At 46.0% G+C, this 22,588-nt stretch overlaps 1 protein-coding gene across 1 annotated transcript in view; it reads left to right on the top strand.

Annotated features, from left to right (window-relative positions):
* Positions 1-22,200, top strand: part of MDN1 (midasin AAA ATPase 1) — a 133,407-nt gene extending 111,207 nt beyond the window's left edge. Inside the window, exons 83-102 of the mRNA XM_056125352.1 lie at positions 350-511; positions 1,415-1,552; positions 3,759-3,900; positions 5,724-5,902; positions 6,567-6,710; positions 7,094-7,241; positions 9,480-9,796; positions 9,997-10,158; positions 10,882-10,983; positions 11,789-11,990; positions 13,548-13,715; positions 14,336-14,502; positions 15,139-15,228; positions 17,027-17,142; positions 17,728-17,902; positions 18,638-18,711; positions 18,817-18,931; positions 19,567-19,630; positions 20,548-20,690; positions 20,940-22,200. Coding sequence (XP_055981327.1) covers positions 350-511; positions 1,415-1,552; positions 3,759-3,900; positions 5,724-5,902; positions 6,567-6,710; positions 7,094-7,241; positions 9,480-9,796; positions 9,997-10,158; positions 10,882-10,983; positions 11,789-11,990; positions 13,548-13,715; positions 14,336-14,502; positions 15,139-15,228; positions 17,027-17,142; positions 17,728-17,902; positions 18,638-18,711; positions 18,817-18,931; positions 19,567-19,630; positions 20,548-20,690; positions 20,940-21,128 — 2,997 coding nt within the window. The 3' untranslated portion in view covers positions 21,129-22,200. The remainder of the gene's footprint in view (positions 1-349; positions 512-1,414; positions 1,553-3,758; positions 3,901-5,723; positions 5,903-6,566; positions 6,711-7,093; positions 7,242-9,479; positions 9,797-9,996; positions 10,159-10,881; positions 10,984-11,788; positions 11,991-13,547; positions 13,716-14,335; positions 14,503-15,138; positions 15,229-17,026; positions 17,143-17,727; positions 17,903-18,637; positions 18,712-18,816; positions 18,932-19,566; positions 19,631-20,547; positions 20,691-20,939) is intronic.
* The last annotated feature ends 388 nt before the right edge of the window (positions 22,201-22,588 follow it).

Raw genomic sequence — 22,588 nt, 5'->3', positions numbered from 1 at the left:
TTTTTTTTTTTTTCTTGGGATTCTTTCCTGTCCAAACATATAACTCTTGTCTGTGCTGTGAAGGCCATCGCAGAGGGACACATCACTCTCCCAGTCACATTCTCTTCAAGAAACTCACAGAGGGAGAGGTCTTGTTTCCAAGTATGTCCCACGGAACAGTTCAGATAGGATGTGCTGGTCATTCTGTAGCATCTCCCCTAGAGGCAGTTTGGAGCCCCCCATAGAATTTGTTTATAGTTGATTTAGTGGGAGGGAACAAAACACCAACCGACCTTGCTCTCTGCTTTCCCAACCTGGTTAAGTCCCTATTAGCTGTGTAAGCAGGCCTTCTGATTCCTTCTGCCCGCAGTTCTTCAGCCAGTCCTGCGGCCTGTTGGTGTGCCTGCTGCCCATGCTCGCCAGGTACTCGGACCTTGTCCTCTTCTTCCTGACCATGTCCCTGGCCTCCCACCGCAGCTCTGCGAAGCTGCTCACCGTGCTTACCCAGATCTTCGCCGAGCTTGCCCAGAAGGTAAGAAGTGTTGATAGGGCTGCTGGTGACACAGGTAGTCTGTCCCCAAGTGCTTTGGGTTCCATCACCCCACCAGTGCTCAGGGTAAGGGATGTGGCATGCCAGAGATGGGACTGACCTCATTGGCAGCAGGACGTGCACTCTGCCACCCGCACCATCGCCTGGCCCCTCTGCGTGTGACTCCTGAACCTGTTTCCAGCTGCAGGCCCGCACTAACGACTTCCGAGACTTCAGAGGCCGTGGAAATGGTGCAGCTTCCTCTTCAGATCTTGATTTTCGTGCCTAATCTGGGATCATTTTCCAGTAACTGAGTTAGACTGCTAGGAGGAGATAAATTGATACAGCTGTTGAATTTTAAGCCTTTTTATGTTTAATTAGGATGAAATGGTAGTGGGGCACTGATTCTCAGGGAGGAGACTGGCATCTGTAATAGGGAAGCATCCAGCCATGCACACAGTACTGTGTAATGTGAAACTGAGGAGCAGGAGTAAGGCAAACCTTACACACTTGGGACCAGAGCGCTAGTACAGTGGCTAGGGCATCTGCCTTGCATGCTGCTGACTTGGGTTCGATCCCTGGCATCCCAGATAGTCCCCCAGCACTGCCAGGAGTAATTCCTAAGTGCAGAACCGGGAGTAGCCCCTGAGCATCACTGGGTGTGGCTTCTCCATCTGCTTCATGGATGATTCTTTCCTCATGCTCCTTGGCCTGTCTGTACTCAAGCATATATATTGGTGGCAGGTGGTAGTGGCTTACTCCTGACTCTGTACTCGGGGGTCACTCCTGGGTATCCACCACACACAAAGGGTAAAATAAGAGTTAGAAAAAGTCACACATTGTCATCATCATTGAGGCAGCCTGCATTTTCTTATAAACTGCTTCTTCTTCTCTCTTATTTTTAAGGGATTTTGCCTACCCAAAGAATTTATGGAAGATTCAGCAGGAGAGGGAGCAACTGAGTTCCATGACTACGAGGGAGGTGGACTTGGAGAAGGCGAGGGCGTGAAGGATGTGAGTGACCAGATAGAAAATGAGGAACAGGTACGTTTTCCTATGCAGAAAATATGGAGACCCTCTGCAGAAACTTCCAGAAAGCTCCCTTTCTAACGAGAAAGGGGAATTGCATCTTTTCATTATTTAACCTACCACCCCCCACCCCTCCAGTAGTTTAATGGTTTTCAAACCACAGTGTTCTGTGGAGCCCTGAGGGTACTGGAGGAACACGGAGAGGATTGGTTAGGGCTAAGTCGGAAGAAAACAGTAGGGCCCTTTGTTTTCATTAAGCATATGAGAATAGATATTATAGCCAGTCTTAGCCAAAACAGTGAAATTTTTAGTGATTTTAAATGAGATTTCTGCTTTTTTTTTCTCCCCAGCAATTGTTTTGGTGTTGGTTAACTTAGCGATCATTGGATTAACAATGCAAGTGTAGGTTTTTATTTATGCATGTTGAAGTTTTTTTATGATACATAACTGGAATGAAAAATGGTCTTGAAATATTTCAGGTGCTTTGAATTAAGTGTTTTGTTTGATTTTTCAGATGTCTTACTGAAGAGTTCTTTTTTTTCGGGGGGGGGCGTTAGGGGCACACCTTCTGGAGCTCAGGGCCTACTCCTGGGTCTGACTCAGGACCAAATGGGGTGCCAGGGATTGAACACGGGTCAGCCACATGCAAGGCAGACTTTTTACCCATTGTACTTTTTTTCTAGTCCCAGGAAGGTGTTTTTTGTTCGTTTGTTTTTAATTTTAATCATTTAAATCACTAAGCTGAACTAAGAGGAAATGGAATTTTTTAAACATCTGTATTCCAGTGCTGGAGTTATAGTACAGTGGGTAGGGCGCTTGCCCTTGCACCTCGTGCACTTGGGGACCATCTGGGATGCCCAGGATTGAACTGTCCGTGTACTCGAGACAAGCACATTCCTTGTATTCTCTTCAGCACCCTCATCTGTGCTTTGAGAACCATATGGCGCTATAGGACAAGCCAGGATCAGCCATATGCAGGGAAAACACTTTAGTCCCCCAATTATCTCTCCAGTCTCATTTTTCTTTTATTGTTATTTTTATTTTTTAATTTTATTTTTTGCTTTTTTGGGTCACTCCTGGCGTTGCTGAGGGGATCATATGGGATGCTGGGAATCAAACCCAGGTCGGCCGCGTGCAAGGCAAATGCCCTACCCGCTGTACTATTGCTCCAGCCCCTATTTTTAATTTTTTTTTATTGTAATCTCTTTCTCTTGTATTGTTATTTTGACTTTTCTTCCCCCCAGATTTCCTGTACTCAACACATAGTACTGTTCTAACAGAATTACTGGGCAGTTTCTTTTGTTGATTCTGTGTTTTTACTTAGGAGTTGGATATATATATATATATATATATATATATATATATATATATATGTATATATATACACACACATATATATATATATTTTAATAGTAATGCTAATGAAGAAATGGAGTGACAGTAGAGTGATAGTAGTGTGGGTAAGGGCTTGCCTTGTAGTTGGCCAACCCAGGTTCACCCCTGACACTCAGATGGTCCCCTGAACCTGCCAGGAGTGATTCCTGAGTGCAGAGCCAGAGTAAGCCCTGAATTGTCAGATTGGCCACCAAAACCAAAACAGTGAAAAAGGACTTTTTAAATTTAACTGTAATGGAGAACAATTAGAATCTTGCTGTGAACTTCACAGTTATATATTAAAAAGTGAATAGAATTATATTCACAGTGATATGTCAGTAAGACATCAGTCATGGGGCTGGAGAGATAGTACAGCGGGTAGAGCCTTGTATACGCCGAACCGGGTTCGATTCCCAGCATCCCATATGGTCCCCTGAAGACTGCCAGGAGTAATTCCTGAGTGCAGAGCCAGGAGTAACCCCTGTGCATCACCAGGTGTGACCCCCCCCCCCCCAAAAAAAAGAGAGATCAGTCACACAAAAGGATATTATTTTTCCATAGAATATATTTTTTCCAGAATGTCTTTACTAAAAACAACATAAAACTAATAAAATTATTTATTCGCTAATCGCAAATGCACTAATACTGGATACTAACCAATGTTAAAACAAACCAGAAATTATGTGGGTTCTCTGTTGCCCTTTAAGTTTCTACCCAGAGAAAATGATGCTTCATTAATCCCAGCATTTTATGTATTTATATGCTACCTAGAGCTGACTCGGCGTTATCAAACTAGTGTTGTTTTTTTATAATACTCTTTTGAGCTATATAATGCTTCTTGATACAGGCAGAAGATACATTTCAGAAGGGTCAAGAGAGGGATAAAAAAGATCCTGACTCAAAACCAGATATTAAGGGAGAAGATAATGCTATTGAAATGTCTGAAGACTTTGATGGGAAAATGCATGATGGCGAACTTGAAGAAAAAGGTTTGAGATTATCTGTTCTTGATTTTGGAAAATACTGGAAAATTGGGGGCTGGAGCGATAGCACAGCGGTAGGGCATTTGCCTTGCACGCAGCCAATATGGCCGACCCGAGTTCGATTGCTCTGCCCCTCTCGGAGAGCCCGGCAAGCTACCGAGAGTATCTCGCCCGCACGGCAGAGCCTGGCAAGGTGCCCGTGATGTATTCGATATGCCAAACAGAGTAACAACAAAGTCTCCAATGGAGATGTTACTGGGCCCGCTTGAGAAAATCGATGAACAACGGGGGGACAGTGACAGTGACTGGAAAATTACATATTCTAATAGTGAGTCTGTTACAACCTTTAAAACAAGTTGGTTACTCTACATATCTGCCAATGGAAATACAAGCATGTACATCTGTCATTACTATCTCTTCTAAGTAGAATCCAGAGGTAACCTGGACTTGGAAAATTGTCTAAATGAGCTGTTGAGTGATGTTCTGATGAGCTAGATGCAGTGAGGTGGCCCCTTTCCAGGAAGCTGAAAGCAAGGGAATGTTCCCAAGACAAGCTTGTCTTTTAAATCCAAAGTCTGTAGTGTGTACTGGGTTTTTTGTTTGTTTGTTTTTTAATTACTTTTCCTCCCCCTAAAAAATTGAATGAGATATTTGCTGTAGATGATTTGGGAAAAATACAGGCCTTAAATTTGCTGCTTTTGCTTAATATTCTATATAGCCTCTTGTCATCAGACATTAAGAATATGATTTCTTGGGGCTGGAGAAATAGCGCAGTGGATAGGGCGTTTGCCTTGCATGCAGCCAACCTGGGTTCAATTCTCAGCATCCCATATGGTCCCCTGAGCACCGCCAGGAGTAACTCCTGAGTGCAGAGCCAGGAGTAACCCCTGTGCATTGCCAGGTGTGACCCAAAACGCAAAAAAAAAAATATATATATATATATATATGATTTCTCATAGGTAATATCTTAATCTCATCTTTGTACCACAACTCAGTTCTTTTCCTAAATTTCTTTGCAAATTTTAATTTGAGATAGTGTTTTATAAGCCAAGATCTTTGTAGGAAAAAAAATTTTTTTTTTTTTTTGAGTTACATTCTGCAGGGCTCAGGGGACATATGGTGTGCTGGGGATTGAGTCCAGATCAGCTGTACGCAAAGAGCAAAGCACCTTGCCTGTTTTAGCCCCTGAAAACTAACCTTAGAGTATGCATAAAGTACAGTTGCATATGGATATAATCTTTGGCAAAGTGGAATAAAATAAAGAGAAAGGCAAGAAAATTCTAAGCTAACACATGGTTTTAGATGTCAGATAAGATCATAGAAGTATGTTAAAGATGGTGAACAAGACCAGCTCTGTCACCCCGTGGATCAGAAAACAAAAACCAAAACCCAGTGAGGTTGAAGAGTCCCATGATGACTAGTCATGCCCCCAGAGCTAGACTTTTTTTCTTTTTTTGCTTTTTGGGGTCACTCTCGTCGATGCACAGGGGATACTCCTGGCGGTGCTCAGGGGACCATTTGAGATGCTGGGAATGGAACCCCAGTTGGCCGAATGCAAGGCAAATGCCCTACCTGCTATACTATCGCTCCAGCCCCCAAATTAGACTTTCTGGCAACTGTCTCAACACCCTCTTGACCTCAGCTTAGTACGGATTCCTTATTCCTCCAGTTTGAAAAACAAGTAGGGCAGCTTCCAAATGTGAAAAGTCATCTGCTCAGAGAATGTTCGGAAATACACTGAATCCCAGGGAGATGGTCCCTGCGTCACTCTGCACACAGGCCCTGTTATTTTGGGATCTGCCTAACCAAGCCCTCACTTTGCCTTTCAGAGGAGGATGATGAGAAATCAGACAGTGAGGAGAGAGACCTGGATAAACAAATGGGTGATCTGAATGGTGAGGAAGCCAACAAATTAGATGAGAGGCTTTGGGGGGATGACGACGATGACGAGGAGGAGGAAGAGGATGAAGACAGTAAACCTGAAGAAACGGGACCAGGAATGGATGAGGTAACTAATGCCCCCACCCCCCACCCCTTGCTCCCTGGGTTCAGAGGAGACAGTCTTCCTGCCAGCCACCGTGCACTGTCACCACCTCCTGTTTCTGTCTTTGCTCATTTTTCTTTTCTCATATTTGACTCACTGTTTAAGAGCGAAAGGAGTTGCCAGGCCTCAGCCTTGTGTTGACTAACATGAGGGAAGTTAAGATGGGAGTGCAAGGCTCCGGGAGAAAATGCTTTTTACAGATGTTCTTTTTGTTTTTGCTTTGGGACCACCCTCTGTTGTGCTCAGGACTTATTCCTGGCTCTGTTCTCAGAGATCGCTCTTGGCAGGCACGAGGGACCGTGTGGGAGCCAGGGATCGACCCTGGATCAACCACATGTAAGACAGGCACCCTGCTATACTATTACTCCAGTCCTTTACAGATGTTCTGATTCTGCTGTTAGCTGCCAGTCTTGTCTCACCCCCAGATCTGGGACTTTACAGGACACCTACCTGGCACTTCCACCTCACACCACTGCTGAGTGGGTCCTGGACCTCCTTGTTGGGACACTGCTTCCATGCAGCTCCCAGCAGACCCAGCCTACGAACATGCTTGATTGAGTCTGCCTGGGCATAAGCACACTGCTTAGTTGGTGATGATGTTTGTCTTTTTCCTCCCTTTGATACTTAGGAAGATTGTGGACTTGCTGCTAAAGACAGCAGCTTGGATGCTGGGAAGTCGAACAAAGATAAAAAGCAGCAAGATAAGGAAGAAAAGGAAGAAACTGCTGATGATGAACAAGGCCAGGACAAAATCAATGAGCAAATAGATGAGGTAATGAGGATTTAAAATGGGTCCACTATGGATTCGAGGTTAGAGCACTGCATGGCACGGCCATCATTTGGATGGGAAAGTATTTATGCTGTATTTTGAAAGCTGAAATCTTGGGTCCTTTTCTGCATTCTCACAGACTTCACAATTTCCTGGAGATACAGAAACATAGTACCTCTCATCAGCAGAGAACCTGCACAAAAAGTGGAGCTTGGAATGCCAATGTGAAAATTCAAAAAGTATTAGTAAATTCTAATGTGTGCTTTTTGGTTTTTCAGGAAGAGACATATCCTTCAGTCTAACAATGTAAAGCTAATTTATGATATGCAAATGTTGCCTTTTATAAGAGTATGTTTTTAAAAGAATTTTTTTCCCATTGTCTTAAGAGAGAATATGATGAGAATGAGGTGGATCCTTACCATGGCAATCAGGAAGAACTGCCAGAACCGGAAGCCTTGGACCTTCCAGACGACTTAAAACTAGATAGTGAGGATAAGAATGGAGCTGAGGGCACAGACAGTGAAGACGAGGGAGGTACGTCTTTTGAAATCTAGAGGGGTGACCTGGGACGCTGTGAATGAGCAGTGTTCGCTTTCTTTTGAGGCTACTTGTGATGGCCAGCTCTGAAGTCTGGTCTGTGTGATTGCAGTTTGGGAAGGCGGGTCCTGTTCTCTCGCTCATGTTTCTCATCTGAGCAGACCTAACGCTGTAACTGCTCACTTCCTGTCCAGTCTACCTTGGGTCTGCTCGGGCCTTGCATACAGTCCTTTGTCATGCTTCTCAGTGAAGCCACTGTTTCTTTCTGGCTCCCGGGGCACAGTGTGAAGCAGGGAGCCTCATGGTAGGAAATGAGATGGGGCAGGCCCGGGGGCATCACATGGCAGTGAGTGCTCCAGGGGCTGCCAGGCTGCCCTTGCACACCACTTGGGGTTTTATGCCCAAGAATAAAACCAGTAAAATTAAAATCCACTACGAACGTGAAAGCAGTTTGCTTGAAGCTCACTTTAAGATTTTGTGTATCTAAGTATAGTACTGTCTGTACCACTGTCCTCCCGTTGTTCATTGATTTGCTCTAGTGGGCGCACCAGTAACCTCTCCATTGTGAGACTTGTTACTTTTTTTGGCATATCAAATATGCCACAGGGAGCTTGCCAGGCTCTTCCGTGTGGGCAGGATACTCTCGGTAGCTTGCTGGGCTCTCCAAGAGGGACGGAGGAATTGACTCGGGTTGGCCTGGTCGGCCGCGTCCAAGGCAAAAGCCCTACCCGCTATGCTATTGCTCCAGCCCATTCTATAGGAATAATTATTCTAAAATATTATTTGCTAACAAAGTATGACTTCTGAAGTGCTAGAGAATGAAATCCACCAAATAGTTTCAGTAGTTATTGAAAATTAGGTCTTCATGTACTATCCTGGGTCTAAAGTATTATTGTGGCTTGAGGGCACTTTATTTTTTTTTTTAATTTTTACTTATTTATTTATTTTGAATATCCATCCCTCCACCAGTGACCATTTCCCACCACCACGGATCCCAGTATCCCTCCCACCCCCTAACCCCCCATCCCATCCTACCTCTGTGGCAGGGCATTCCCTTTTGTTCTCCCTCTCCTATTGGGTGTTGTGGTTTGTAAAAGAGTTAAGCCTGATTTTCAAGGAGAAACGTTGGATGATTTACTTTCCATTGATCACTTTGTACATAAGGAGATGTTGCGTGGCCGCATAAACAGCTGCGTGGTTTGGAGTAAAAGTCCTAGTTTCCACATGCTCGAGCTATGCTTATAGAGGCTCATGGTCACCGGGATTCCATCTGGAGGAGGCGGGATCCGGCACCTACCCCATCTGGGACTTCCCGGTGATCTCGGCTCTGTTTGGGACCTGGTGCATTCTCCAGGAGCTGTGGAGCCTCTCAGCAGCCTTTCTTCTCTGTGGCTGTGTGCTCTTGAGGGCACTTTAGTGGACTGATTTTTTATAATGAAATGCACCTTTTTTTTTTTTTAAACATTGTTGGGCAACACCCAGCAATGCTCAGGGGTTATTCATGGCTCTGCACTCAGGAACTACTCCTGGCGATGCTTAGGGGACCATATGGGATGCTGGGAATCGAACCCAGGTTGGCCATGTCCAAGACAAACGCTCTACCTCCTGCTGTGCTATCACTCCGGCCGCTTAAATGCTTTTTTTTTTTTTTTTTTTTTTTTTTTTTGCTTTTTGGGTCACATTCGGTGCCTTTTAGGGGTTACTCCTGGTTTATGCACTCCTTTTAGGGGTTACTCCTGGTTTATGCACTCAGGAATTACTCCTGGCGATGCTCGGGGGATCATATGGGATGCCGGGAATCAAACTCGGGTCGGTCGCGTGCAAGGCAAATGCCCTACCTGCTGTACTATCGCTCCAACCCCTTAAATGCATCTTTAAAAAAATAATACTAAGCATGGTCTAGAACAGGGAAAAAGGAAGCTTTTTCCATAAAGGACTAATATGTCAGGATTTCAGGATTTAAGCTGTGAGAAAGTTTACAAATCCTCAGGTTTGCTATTACAGTGTGAAAGCGGCCATAAGACAGAATGGATGGACACAAAGGTGGGTGAACAAATGACTCCAGCTTCATGTAGCGAAACCATGTTTACACAAACATAAAGGTGGCCAGATGGACTGGTCATCTGGAGCATGGTTTGCCGTGACAGGTTTGAGAGTATCAGCAACCATAGCGTACTCTGGGCTTTTAATAGTAATCCCCTCCCCGCTTCTTGTGCTTTTGGTGTTTGCATCCAGAAGAGAATCCATTGGAAATCGAAGAAAAACCTGTGGATACTGAAGGAGCAGGTGGCGAGGCTGAGGAAGCCAGCGAGGCGCCCGATGCGGACCCGAGTGAAGCTGAGGCCCCGGAGGAGCCCGAGGAAGGCCCCAGGGAGGAGGACGGGGTCAATGGGGAGGAGCAGATGGACGTGGAGGCTGATGACCAAGACAAAGACAGCACTGAGCATCCTGAGGAGGGCTCCGAGGAGCAGGACCAGAAGGACGGGGACAAGGAAGCCAGCGAGGAAAACGCAGAGAATGGTGTCCCTGTTGACCAAGGCCTCCAGCCTCAGGTATGTCGACTCTCAGAGAGTACAGAGGAGAGAGATTGATCTCTGTCGCTGGCGTCTCCCTCCCGGGGGGTGCTGCAGGCAGCACTGGGTCTAGGTCCTCTCAGACACCATCTGGATGCAGTGCTTGCTGCAGTTCTCCCTGGCCCCCAGTATTCTCCCAGCACCACTGAGTGCTGTGCCGGCCTTCCCTCTAGAAGCAGGAGGACGAAGAAGAGCAGAGCTCGGAACCCGAGGAACCCGTGCCGGAGGCCACGGAGAGGAAGGAGCATGAGAGCTGCGGGCAGACAGGGCTGGAGGCGGTGCAGAGTGAGCAGGCTATGGAGCTGGCGGGGGCCGCCACCGAGAAGGAACAGGGCAAGGAGGTAGGATGCGCCCGACCTCAGCCGCACTCCCAGGAGGTCCCGGGCTGCGGTCACCTTCTCTTTACCTGGCAGTGGTTGTCTTGTGGGTGTGACTTTAGTTTTTGTTGCTGTTCTGTTTTTTTGTCTTTTTTGGGTCACACACTGGGTGATACTCAGGGGTTACTTCTGGCTCTGCACTCAGGAATTAACTCTGGTAGAGCTAGGAGGACCATAATGGGATGCAGAGGATCAAACCTGGGTTGGCTGCATGGACGGCAAATTACAACCACTCTGGCCCCATGTGTGTAGCTTTGTTGTCGGTACCTAGAGACACCTCCCATTCTTTGAAAAACCTGCCACCTTCCTCACATTTACTGGGTCCTTGCGAGGGCCTTGCAGCATGGCCTGTTTTAGCTTGTCCATCGTGTATATTAGGGTTATGGAAGCCTCTGTTCAGTTAAGTGCCTGACCTCCGGTATGGCGGATGGGGGCTGAGGCCTGGGTTCTGCCCAACGTCTGTCCTGCCCTCAGAGTGAACTGAGGAGCCTCCTCAGCCTTACCAGGCCCAGGAGGGTGACTGGTGTGGGTGTAGCTCTGGCCCGGGTGGGGTCCTGAGGGGTGTGGCATGTGGAGAGGCAGCCTTATTGGTAGGGTGTGAGGATGGACATGGGGGGGGGGGGGCGTGGTGCTGTGCCCAGCACTTCAGCGCTTCCTCCATTCTCACATGGGTTTCGGATTTCCTAGGAACACGGAAGTGGAGCTGCAGACGCAAACCAGGCAGAAGGCCAGGAATCCAACTTCATCGCTCGGTTGGCTTCTCAGAAGCACACCAGGAAAAACACACAGGTCTCTGGCATCCCCCCTGAAGCTGGGCAGAAATTGCATGTGGCACGAGGCCCTCTGCGAATCTGAATGCAAGCCCCAGTCCCCAGCTTGCCTGTCCCAGGCTGGGGCTTCATTACCCTTGTGTGGGGGGGCACAAACGCTCTCTTCTTTCCTTTGCATGGCTGGAGATTGGTGTTGGGTTTGGGCTTAGCAGCTTCTGGCTCTGAAGGGTTGCAGCCGTCTCTTTGCTTACAGATCCCGCGAGCCGCAAGCTGCTACCCAACACCAGCTACTTACGCTCTTCTCATTCGCCATGTTGTGTTTCAAAAATTTGGCTTATAAAATTGTGTACGTAGTATATGAAAGCAGTATTCTAATTCTATTCTCTGTGAGGGGACTCTTCCTACAATAGTGTTAATTTCAGCACTAACTTGATCTAATTTCAGTTGTTTTGTGCATATGTGTATGTCTGCATGCGTGTGTGTTTGTGTGCATGAGTGCTTTAATATTTCCTTCGTCCCCTTTATTCCAGGTATAAATATGTATGAAGTACAAGGTGGGGAGGGGGGAGAGAAAGGGAGGGCAAGAGGGAGAGCAAGAGCGAGTGCACGTATGTGATGTATCCTTCCTCCCCTTTGTTCTAGGTATAAAAATATATTCTAGAGATCATTCTGTGTTCAGGCAGGTGTGCCCATTCACAGATACTTCGAGTCCCATTCTAACGTGGCTCTGCCTGTGCCCTCACATGGAAAGCCACTCACTCTGGTTAGTTTTTGTCTTTTGACCAGGGCTGGGCAGACCTGAATGATCTGTATGTCTCCCGCAGAGTTTTAAGAGAAAGCCTGGCCAGGCTGACAATGAGCGCTCCATGGGGGACCACAGCGAGCTGGTACACAAGAGATTGAGGACCGTGGAGCCCAGCGGCCACCCCGAGGAGGGCCCAGCACAGCCCGAGGCCCGGGTGGAGGACGCAGAGGCGTTCGAGCATATTAAACAAGGCAGTGAACCTTACGACGCACAGACTTACGGTACGTGTAAAGAAGGCTCTTTGGGAGGACCTCACCTCTGATGGGACCTACTGTGGGTATCCTGATTGCTCTCCGGAGCGGGAGAGACGACTTTCGGAATGTTTCCTCTCTCATAAGAATTGTGGACTATGGGCCAGAGCGATAGTACAGTGGGTAGGGTGCTTGCCTTGAAAACAGGTTCAGTCCCTGGCACCACACAGTTTCCCCAGGAGTCATCCCTGACTGCAGAGCGAGGAGCCTTGAGCACCACGGGGCGTGGGCCCTCCCCTCCCCCCCACACACAGACACAAAACCATCAAAAACAATGTGACCCAGGCACATCTCTCATACTAGTAGTTCAGGCTAAGAGTAAATGCTTAGGGTTTCTTGAGTAACACATTCAAATCCAGTTCCGGTCTTAAGGTTTTTTAGCTCTGAACATTTCTTCATAGTTACCTTTCCTAATGGCAGTAGCTATGAACTAGAAATAGTGTGTTTTCTCCACTGGGAAAAGGGAAAGGGAAACTCTCCTAGTATAAGGAGAGGATTGTTTGTCATTAGTCAGCTCCCCTGTGGATGACTCTCATTTGTGCTTCTGATATGTAAGCTGGTGTTGATGCTTTACCCATGAGCATGGTATAAAGATGATTGCTCTGTTATGGGGTCCTTTTTCCTCTTCTTCACCCTTTTTTTTTTTTTTTTTTTTTGAGAAAGCGATGGTAATGCTACTAATAGGTGCCAAGCGGTGGCCTTTTGCTCTTTCATCAGAACTGTTTTGAGTCTTTGCTGCCTGATCATGGAATTCCATCAGTACTGATGAGCACACTAAGCCAAAGAAGATTTGAGAATTGTTCCCTATCATTATACTGCAATTCTTGCAGTTGTCTTTCTGCCCAAGTTTTTACTCTCACTCCAGTTGATCCCTATACAACTTGGTTCTGGGGGATGTTTCCCGAGCAGCTCGGTGCCATCTTCCAGCCTGTTTGTGCTGCTTCAGTGTCTGGTCGTAGCCGGGGTGGGGAGGAGCACAGTTGAGAGCATACAAGGCAGTACTTATTGGGACTCCTCTCAGCTCTTTGCACAGAGGTTGCTGATGGTGGTGGTGGAGGTCTTGTGTACTGGGTATCAAACTGGGGTCATCCGCATGCATGGCAAGTACCTTTACTCCATTGCTATCTCTCTACCACCTAAACTTATTGGGGAGGCACACTTGTCAATGCTCAGGGCTTACTCCTGGCTCTGTGCTCAGGGATCACTCCTGGTAAGAGGGCTCAGGGGACTATATGTGGTTGCCAGGGATTGAACCTGGTTCAGCCACATGCAAGGAAAGCATCCTATCTGATGTACTAACTCTCCAGCCTGTAAGCAACCTATTTTTGAGTCATATGTAGGTCAAATATGGTCACATGGGATAGAGAGTAGGCAGTTAACATCTGCAAGACAGCAGGTGTCCAGGCCACTTAGCTGGTCAGTATAGAACTGGCCTTAGTTGAATATTGGAAGCCAGAAATGACGGAAATCATACTTGGTTCTGCAGAGACCTGTGCCCTCAATGTGTGTGTTTTTGTGTGTGTGCAGATGTGGCCAGTGCGGAGCAACAGCAGCTAATAAACGACTTCCAGAAGGGTCCAGAAGAGGAGCCCGAGGAGACGCTCATGGATACAGAGAAAGAAGAGGATCTCAGAGCAGTGAACGCAGAGCAGCTGAAGCCAGAAGAGTTGAAGTCGGGGACTACCGCACCCTCTGGTGAGCCCCACAGGGAACCTCCCTGAGCTCCGGCTTAGGGGAGGCACATCTCTCACACTCTAGTGTAGTCTCTTTTCCCCACCTACTAATGCAAGGCTCAAACGTTCTCTTTTAATACTTGTGCCATCTTCCACCTGAGTGTAGTGAGGTGGAAGAGAGGTGTTCGCCGGCCGCTGCCCTTTAAGGAAACCCGAAAATCCAGATTGTCTTTGTAAAATGTAGAAGAAAAGAGAATGGTTTATTTGTGACAAGCATGCATAGTCTTGATTTGGAGAAGTGATTTCAACGATATTAAAGAGCACAGTATCTTTCAGTATAAAATGGGGTGAGCGAGAGGGAAATTCATGTAAAATTCCATTTCATGGTTGCTGAAGTGCTATACCTTTTAAGTGGTTGTACAGATCTCCAAGACTTGCCAGGAAAACCGTAGTCTCCACTGTTCTTCACATGAGGGTATGCGAAGGGAGGAGTAGGAGTTGGCATTAGCCATTTTAGAGAGAAAGGGCATGTGGAATCCCAGATAGCTGAGTGCTGGTAACCTGGGAGGTATGAGAGGTGGCTGGCGCCGATGGGCAGTGCATGGTCTGTATGTTATATGATGTCCTCGTACGAAACTACAGGCTCGGATGAGCTGGAAATGGAGACTCAAACTGCTAACGTAGAGAACGATCAAGAAGACCCCACGACAGAGAAATCCCACAAGGAGGCAGAAAGTGAAAGGCCAGAGCGAAGCCACGAGTCCACCATTCATACGGCCCATCAGCTCTTCATGGATACTCTTTTCCAGGTATCTAGACTTTATCAAATCACTTTTGTCAGCAGGTGGACAGAATGTAATTGTAGAATGCTTCGAAACTGTTGCCTCTGAACTGTTGGGGGACATCCATTTGGGGATTCTGTTGGTGCGATTGTTGTTCTCTAAGACATGTCTTATATGTTTTACATGTAACATGTCTTACATGTCTTAGCAGGGAGTCTTGGGGGTCGCAGGGTATGCGCCCATCCAGCCATGCTGGTGGGTGGTCTCAGCCTCTCACTTCCACTCACTACTCTTACCAGCCCTGAGTGAGGAGTCCACTGCTCACCACGTCGATGATTCTGGAAGAACTGATCAAATTATTTTTCCTAATCATATGGCTTAATAGTTATCAGAATTCAGCAAAGAACATTATCAGTATTGATATTTTCATGGCTGTAGTACTTTTTTTTTTTTTTGCCCCCTGGGATGACTTTAGGAACATTGAAGTTTCTTTATCCATCTTGCCTACAAAATAGGAAACAGAAGAAAAATGGCCATCTATCTTCTAAGGAGGCCATTTAGTCTTCTTCAGTTTTATGAAGTACTTGGCATTCGTACTGCACAGGAGGCTGCCAGCAGTTGGGAGTTGGGAGCTCTTATCTGGGACATTTTTTCTCTTATTAGCCCTTTGCTAAAGATGTCATTGAGCTGAGACAGGAGCTGGAGAAGCAGCTGGAAATGTGGCAGTCACATGAGACCGGAAGCCCAGAAGAAGTAAGTCAGCTTTTTCTGTAAAATAGCTCGACTTGACGTTTCAAGTGATTATTTTATTATGTATCTCCCTTCCCATTCTTTGCTGTTGTTGCTGGTGATCACACTTTCTGGTGATGCTAAGAATCACATTCAGGTATTTAGGGTGATGCAGAGGACTGAATCTTGCAACCTCAGTATTGCAAGACAGGAGCTTTTCCACTGAGATACAGCGCCCTGGGCCCAGAGAGGTAGTATAGGGATTAAGGCACTTGCTTTGCATATGGCTGACACAGATTTGATCCTCTGCACTGCCAGGTATAACCCTAAAACCACCCCCCAAAAAGATGCAGCAAACTTTGTAAATGGAACCGAGTATGTGGAGATAATATCCAGAATGAAAATCCAGAAGCCTGAGCCTTTCCGTTGCTTCCGGCTACTTTGTCATATCTGTCACTGAATCAAAACAGAAACTGATGTGCTTTGTTTCTTTTGCTTCTGTTCCTTCCTGTGAAGGAAAATTGAAAACTGGGCAAAAGTCGAAGCTCTCATCCTTTGAACTGACCACCCAGGACATTATAGGGTTGACCTAATATATACAGTGTAGATGGATCAGAAGTTTCACTCTCAATGGCATTATTAATCAGTAAATTCTATGTTTACTGCATATATTGTTTTGTTTTACATCTATTCATTCTCCCCCTCATCAGTGTTTGAATATCCTGCCATAGTTGGCAGAAAAGTCATGGTGCTCTGTGGCTAGAAAACCATCACTCTGTGAATGTATTAAGAGGTTTGCACTCATTTTTCTGGCGCTCAAGAGGAAAGTGGCTGGATATTCTGGCACTAGAATGACCCATTCACATCACTTCTTGACCTTTGGCTACAATCAGGTGCAGAATTACCCATTCACAGTTCTTGCCCCACATAGGTTATACTCTTCATAGGTGCTGTGAATTAGCACTGATTGGTTATGCCTTGTTGCCTTTTGGCTTTATTCTTATTTGTGTGTTTGTTTTGGGGGGCCACATCCAGCAATGCTCAGGGGTTACTCCTGGCAGTGCTCGAGGGACCATATGGGGTACCAGGGACCGAACCCAGGTTGGCTGCGTAGGTAAGGGGAGCACCTTGCCTGCTGTACTATCTTTGTCTCCTGTTGCTTTATTTTTTTCTAATTTAGATAGGTGGGTTGTGGTTTCAGTGCAAAGGGAAACACTCATTTTCAATTGGTCATTGGTTTACAATGCTACAGAATTCCTGAGTACAGTAGCTAGTATACCACACTGTGGATACAAGAAAAACTGTGTGTGTAAGAACTGCCTGACTTCCCACATGTAAATATGTACTCCAGTCCTTTGAGCCACCACCCTGGCCCCAGGATACTTTTTTTTAAATTCTGGGACCATACCTGGTCCTGGTGCTCAGGACCATGCAGTGCCTGAGATGGAGGCTCGCACTCCTTCATGAGAAGCAAGTACATTGAGTTCACCCCAGACCTTTTTAGTTGAGTGAACCCCATTGCAATTATCTGAGAAGTGTTGTCTTGTTGTTGTTTGGTTGTGGTTTGGGGCTTACAGCCAATGGTGCTCAGAGCTTACTCCTGGCTCTGGTCTCAGGGATCACTCCTGGCGGTGCTTAGGGGACCATTTCGGGTGCAGGGGAGATTGAAAACAGGTCGGCAGCATGCACGGCACTCTGACTCCGGCCCAGTGCTGAGGGAAGTTCAAATGTGCTGCTGTTCGGCCCGTGCCTTTCTGTTGCGGTGCCTCTTGCTGTTCTGTCTCTGATGATGTTCCCATGCATGTTGTCACTGCTGTCACAGGAGAAGACTGCCGCCGAGATGTGGCAGCGTTACTTGTTCATAACTGCACCCCTGTCACAGCAGCTGTGTGAACAGCTTCGCCTCATATTAGAGCCCAGCCAGGCGGCAAAACTGAGGTGAGTCTTTCCCAGTGGGCTCACTCATGGTGCCCTCAGACGGCAGTGCTACCTTTACTCTTGACCCTCCACGGAGATGCACGTGGTGCTGGGTTCTAGGCTTCCATCTCTGCTGGCCGGCTCCAGTATGCTGGTCTCCCATTATGCCTCTGCACACACAGTTTCTGTGTAGCTTTGTGTGAACGCAGTCTGTTTCCTTGATAACTGGTGGGAAAACTGGATGAGTCTTTGGGTGGCTGGGTGCCACTCAGCCTTCCTACATGCTGTGTTCTTTGTTGTAGTACTTTCCAGAGAAATGTTCCTAAAGTAATAATTTAAGAGTAGAAAAGAGAATCCAAGACTTCACTGCAAATATTTTCTCTTTAGAACTGGTGGGGGGGAGGGTCGCTTGCTTTTTTGGAGGACCTATAAAGTACCACATCCATGTCTAGTTCTTCTGGGTTGCAGAAGACCCTATTCTATAATTCTCAGTTGACAGTAACAACCTCACCACGCTTGGGTACTGTGAATGATCTTAGTGGGCAAAGGATGTTCCCAGTGCCATGGCTGTTGAGTAATCTTGCTGTGTTTGGGTGAATGGAACAGAGGAGATTACCGCACCGGGAAACGACTGAACATGAGGAAGGTCATCCCATACATCGCCAGTCAGTTTCGCAAAGACAAGATTTGGCTTCGGCGGACCAAGCCCAGTAAACGCCAGTACCAGATCTGCTTGGCTATTGATGACTCTTCAAGCATGGTAGACAACCACACCAAACAGGTAAGGAAGAGAAGCTCACAACAGGCTGATGAGAAATGAACACTGAACCATGGGCTGGGGGCTGCCTGGATATAGTCAGTGCAGACTGGCAAAAAAAAAAAAAAAAAACCACTTTAGACAAGTTACTCCATTCTGAGAATGAAACATTTTTGAGAAGGTCTAAAACTTTAAAAGAGGTTCAAAAGGGCAATTCCAGAACGTCCAATTATTTTAATTCCTTACTGTTGTCAATTGGGGCGGGGGAGGGGGGGTGGCGCTGGGAAGATAATACAGGAGCTAAGTCATGCAACCAACCCACAAGTGATTCCTGAGCACAAAGCCAGGAGAGCCCTGAGCTGCCACTGGTATGGCCCAAAACAACAATTTTTTTTTTCTTAGCCCTCCTATTCCTTTGGCTGCATAATAATTGACAACTTTTGCCTTCCACAAAATTCACTCTACTATTCTTAAGGCTGTGTGCAGCCACATACCCAAATATCTTTTTGTTGTTGTTAGTTTGGGGGCCACACCTGGCACATGCTCAGGGATCACTCCTGGCAGTGCACAGGGGATCCTATGTGGTCTGGGGATCAGACTTGGGTTGGCTGCCTATAAAACAAGTGCCCTACCCACTGTATTCTCCAGCTCTTCTTGGATTTTTTTAAAAAAAATTTTGGGGGTTGGGGGGAGTAAGTTGAGAGAGTCTGCTGTACTATATATTCTGATTCCTTCAGGCCTTCTCTTTCTATTTCACAGCTTGCATTTGAATCTTTGGCAGTGATTGGAAGTGCTCTGACACTCTTGGAAGTAGGTCAGATTTCCGTGTGCAGGTAAAGTCCCTTCTAACCCTGCTCAGAAGCAGTACTGACTGTCCCTTCCTGATGGTGACCACATAACAGAAACTAAATTTCAGTGTGTTTGGTTTCCTCTTCCAGTTTTGGAGAGTCCGTGAAACTCCTACACCCATTTCATGAGCAGTTCAGTGATTCCTCAGGGTCCCGGATTCTGCGCCTCTGCAGATTCCAACAAAAGAAAACCAAGATTGCTCAGGTATGCTCAAAACATCAGTGTCTTTACTGCTTGTCAGGACACGTTTAGAGCCCTTTCTCCCATACATGGCATCTCGACAAATAATACAGAATAATCTTAAATTTTAATCTTTGCAAGAGTCTGTTTTCTGGGAAACCTTTATTAAATTAAGATGTGCCCACTTATTCTCAGTTCCTCAAAAAGTCTTTGTTCTGAGAGATTGGGAACATTTTGCAAAAATAAATCTTCTCCCGTACTCCCTTATCAGGTGGGTCAGAGCCAATTTCCCTTCCCCATTTAGTGCAGGGAAGATAAATAAAGCCAGGTATGAGCTAAATCCAAAACACAAGTTCCTGCCCTCACATAGTTTCCTTTCTCTAAGTCAAACTGTGTTTTCTCTGTTCTTCTGTTTTGCTTAGTTACTTTCATGATAAAAGATGGCTGCTTCATTTGGGGGGTTGGGAAGTATTTCTTTTCCTCTGGGGTGTCTTGCAGTCAGCTGTATGCAGGACACATATCTAGTAAAAATGCCAAGAATCAGCTTGGCCTTTACGTGTGTCTGGAAGAGCAGTTGAGTTGGCCCTGAGATGGTTGTCTGATGCTCAGTGTCAAGAGTGATCACGTATCTTTTTCTTGATTGTGTGTTTCCCGTCTAGTTTCTAGAGTCTGTGGCCAGTATGTTTGCAGCCGCTCAGCAGCTCTCACAGAACGTTAACCCAGGTGAGCTGTACTCTTCCTAATAATATGGATTCTGTGTTTATTAAACCTATTCCCGTGAGGCTCTAATCAGTAAAGGAGACAAAACTAACATGCTTGTGATTAACTAGTGTGTACTGGGTCTGTTGAGCTCAAGAGATGTGGAAGGAGGGAGGTGTATGAAGGATAGACTGTTCTCTCATGCATTAGTAACAGCAGAAAGCAGAGGAGGATATAAATCACAGTACAAATCCATCCATGGCTGATATGGGGAGCAAGGGTAGGGAATTGACAGGTAAAGGCAGTATGCCAAAAGTACATATGGATCGTACTTCAGTTTTAGTCACTATTTTATTATATAGTCACTATTTTAATGACCCTTTCTCTTTAAGATTTGGTTTACTTTTCTCCTTAAATTATCTAAACAACTTAGGTACAAAAAGGTACAGAAACCTGAAGTTGTTCACAGTGGAATTTGGAGACCAGTCTCTTGATTTGGAACTGTCTAATGGTCTAGTCAATTTCATAAAATGACTGTTATTGCTTCTATGCTGCTCCCTATGAATTTGACCTTTAGCCTTATCAGTTTAACCTTATCACTGATTCGGGCTTCCCAGGTTCTAGTTCTAGTAAGAAAGAGGCATTTTTCTTGTTAATTCATCTGTTAAAGAAATCCTACACTGGGGCTGGAGCAATGGCACAGCGGGTAGGGCATTTGCCTTGCACGCAGCCAGCCCGGGTTCACTTCCCAGCATCCCATATGGTCCCCTGAGCACCGCCAGGAGTAATTCCTGAGTGCAGAGCCAGGAGTAACCCCTGTGGATCGGCAGGTGCAACCCAAAAAGGAAAAAAAAAAGAAATCCTACACTGACCTTTAATTTTGAGCTGTTAAAAAATGGATGTTTATTCTATTCCCTTCTCTTCCTCTTGCTCTGTGACAGAAACTGCCCAACTCCTCCTGGTGGTCTCCGATGGACGTGGCCTTTTCCTGGAGGGCAAAGACCGAGTCTTGGCAGCAGTTCAAGCTGCCCAGATGGCTAAAATCTTTGTCATTTTCGTTGTGTTGGACAACCCCAATTCCAGGGTGAGTGACTAAATACTACTTTCCTGGGGGTTGAGTCAGGATTCCCTGCAGCCTGCTTGAAGTGCTCTGTTAGTGAGTGCCTGGCACAGTATCTAAGTATTGTTTTATTTTGTTGGGGGCCCCACCCAGCAGTGCGGGGATCAAACCAGGGACAGCCCATGAACAATCTCTGAGCATTGCCAGGTCTAACCTAGATTGCTTGCCCTCCCCAAATAAAATTATTTCATTAAAAATGTCTTCTGTTCACAGGATTCTATCTTGGATATTAAAGTACCTATATTTAAAGGATCTGGAGAAATGCCTGAAATCCGATCCTACATGGAAGAGTTCCCGTTCCCGTTCTACATAATTCTTCGCGATGTGAATGCACTTCCTGAGACACTCAGTGATGCTCTCAGGCAGTGGTTTGAATTGGTGACAGCCTCAGACCACTCATAATCAGAGACTTGAAACTGCGTTCCCCACATGCTCCACTTAGACAATTTTCTGGACTCACAGATCTAATATAAGTTGGATCTGATCTTAAGACATTTTACCCAACAGCTATTTAAAGACATGCTTGGGTTCTCTACCTTGCTTGCCTGTGCCCTAGTTCATTGGGTGGCATAGGAGCAGTAGGTATCTGGTCTCATTGCTGAAGGAAGCTGCCTCTCTGTGCAGTCCAGCTGCACCCCTGTCCTGGAATGCACAGCAGCCGGGCACTGTACAGTCCTTGGCACAAGACTGAGTAGGGCTGTTTTGGGTTCAGCTCAGCCAGTACGTAGTCTGTGCTCAAAAGATGTCAGCAGCTAACGGCTGCAGTTTTCTGGGCACTTAATCACAGCGCTTCCTGTAAGTGGAGTAAGGAGGCTTGTGTGTGCTTACAAAACCAGCAGTCCATCCCTGGGGCTGTGTACAAATGAAGTGGCTTTTCTCTGTCCTCCATATTTTGCTGCTTCGTGAGACTATGCAATGGTGGAAAGAGGATTTTCTGTTTATTCTCTCAGTGCCATAGTACATGTAGTAATTTATTTCTTTAGTTCATTTTTTACGCTTTATCGGTTAGGGAGAAGAAGAATCATTCCTCACATTGCTTTCGAGCTGGACCGAGCCCATCTCATTGTAGAAAAGAAATACTATGTCCAAAAGATTTGATAGTAGTGGTGATCAATTTATATTTATATCTATGTGTGTCCGTTCCCCTAATTCTGCCCAGTCAAAATACAACAGTGCTTTTTAAGGCTGTTTTTAATATGGTCAGAAAGCAGTGCTCGAATACTTGAAACTGTGTGTGCTGTGTTTTATTTAAGTGCTGTCAGAATGTTCTTTTATAGATAAATGCCTTGATGTAAACTCTCTCCACATGTTACCCAGTTACACTGTGACGTCTGCCAGGATTTTCAGGTGGTCATCAAAAACACTTTGCTTGTTTTACCAAGTGTCCTACGCATGGATCTGAGGTTATATCATCATTTTTTTATCCTAAAAAAAGATGCAGCTTATATTCTGAATGATATTAAAAACTATATCACTGTTGGTGTAATTTGTGCGCATTCTTAATGGAGCAGAAGAGAGGCGTGTGAATGGTACATCAGGGAAATGGTGTGTCTGCTGGTATAGGTTGGCTTGTTGGAATCAGTGCTCTGCTAACGTGATCCCACATATCCTGGTAACTTCCTGCTTAGCCGTGTTCCCACCCAAGGTGGGTGGGCTGCAGCATGCTGGCCTCAGGACAGGGAAACAGACAATCTGTGTTCCATCAGAAACACAGCAGCTCATAAAGAATGTGCTCCAAAAATAATACATTTCTTCTACTCACATTCATGGCCAAAGCCCTTTATGAGAGCAAAAAGTGGGCTAAAGAGACAGTTCAAAGGTCTGCTTGCTTTGCACACAAGAGCCCTGAGTTCAGTCCCAAG

This window comes from Sorex fumeus, unplaced genomic scaffold (genome assembly GCF_029834395.1).
Source record: "Sorex fumeus unplaced genomic scaffold, SorFum_2.1 ptg000054l, whole genome shotgun sequence".
In the NCBI taxonomy this organism is placed as follows: Eukaryota; Metazoa; Chordata; class Mammalia; order Eulipotyphla; family Soricidae; genus Sorex; species Sorex fumeus.
Note: the sequence above shows the minus strand (reverse complement) of the source record. Positions and strands in the feature narration are given on the sequence as shown.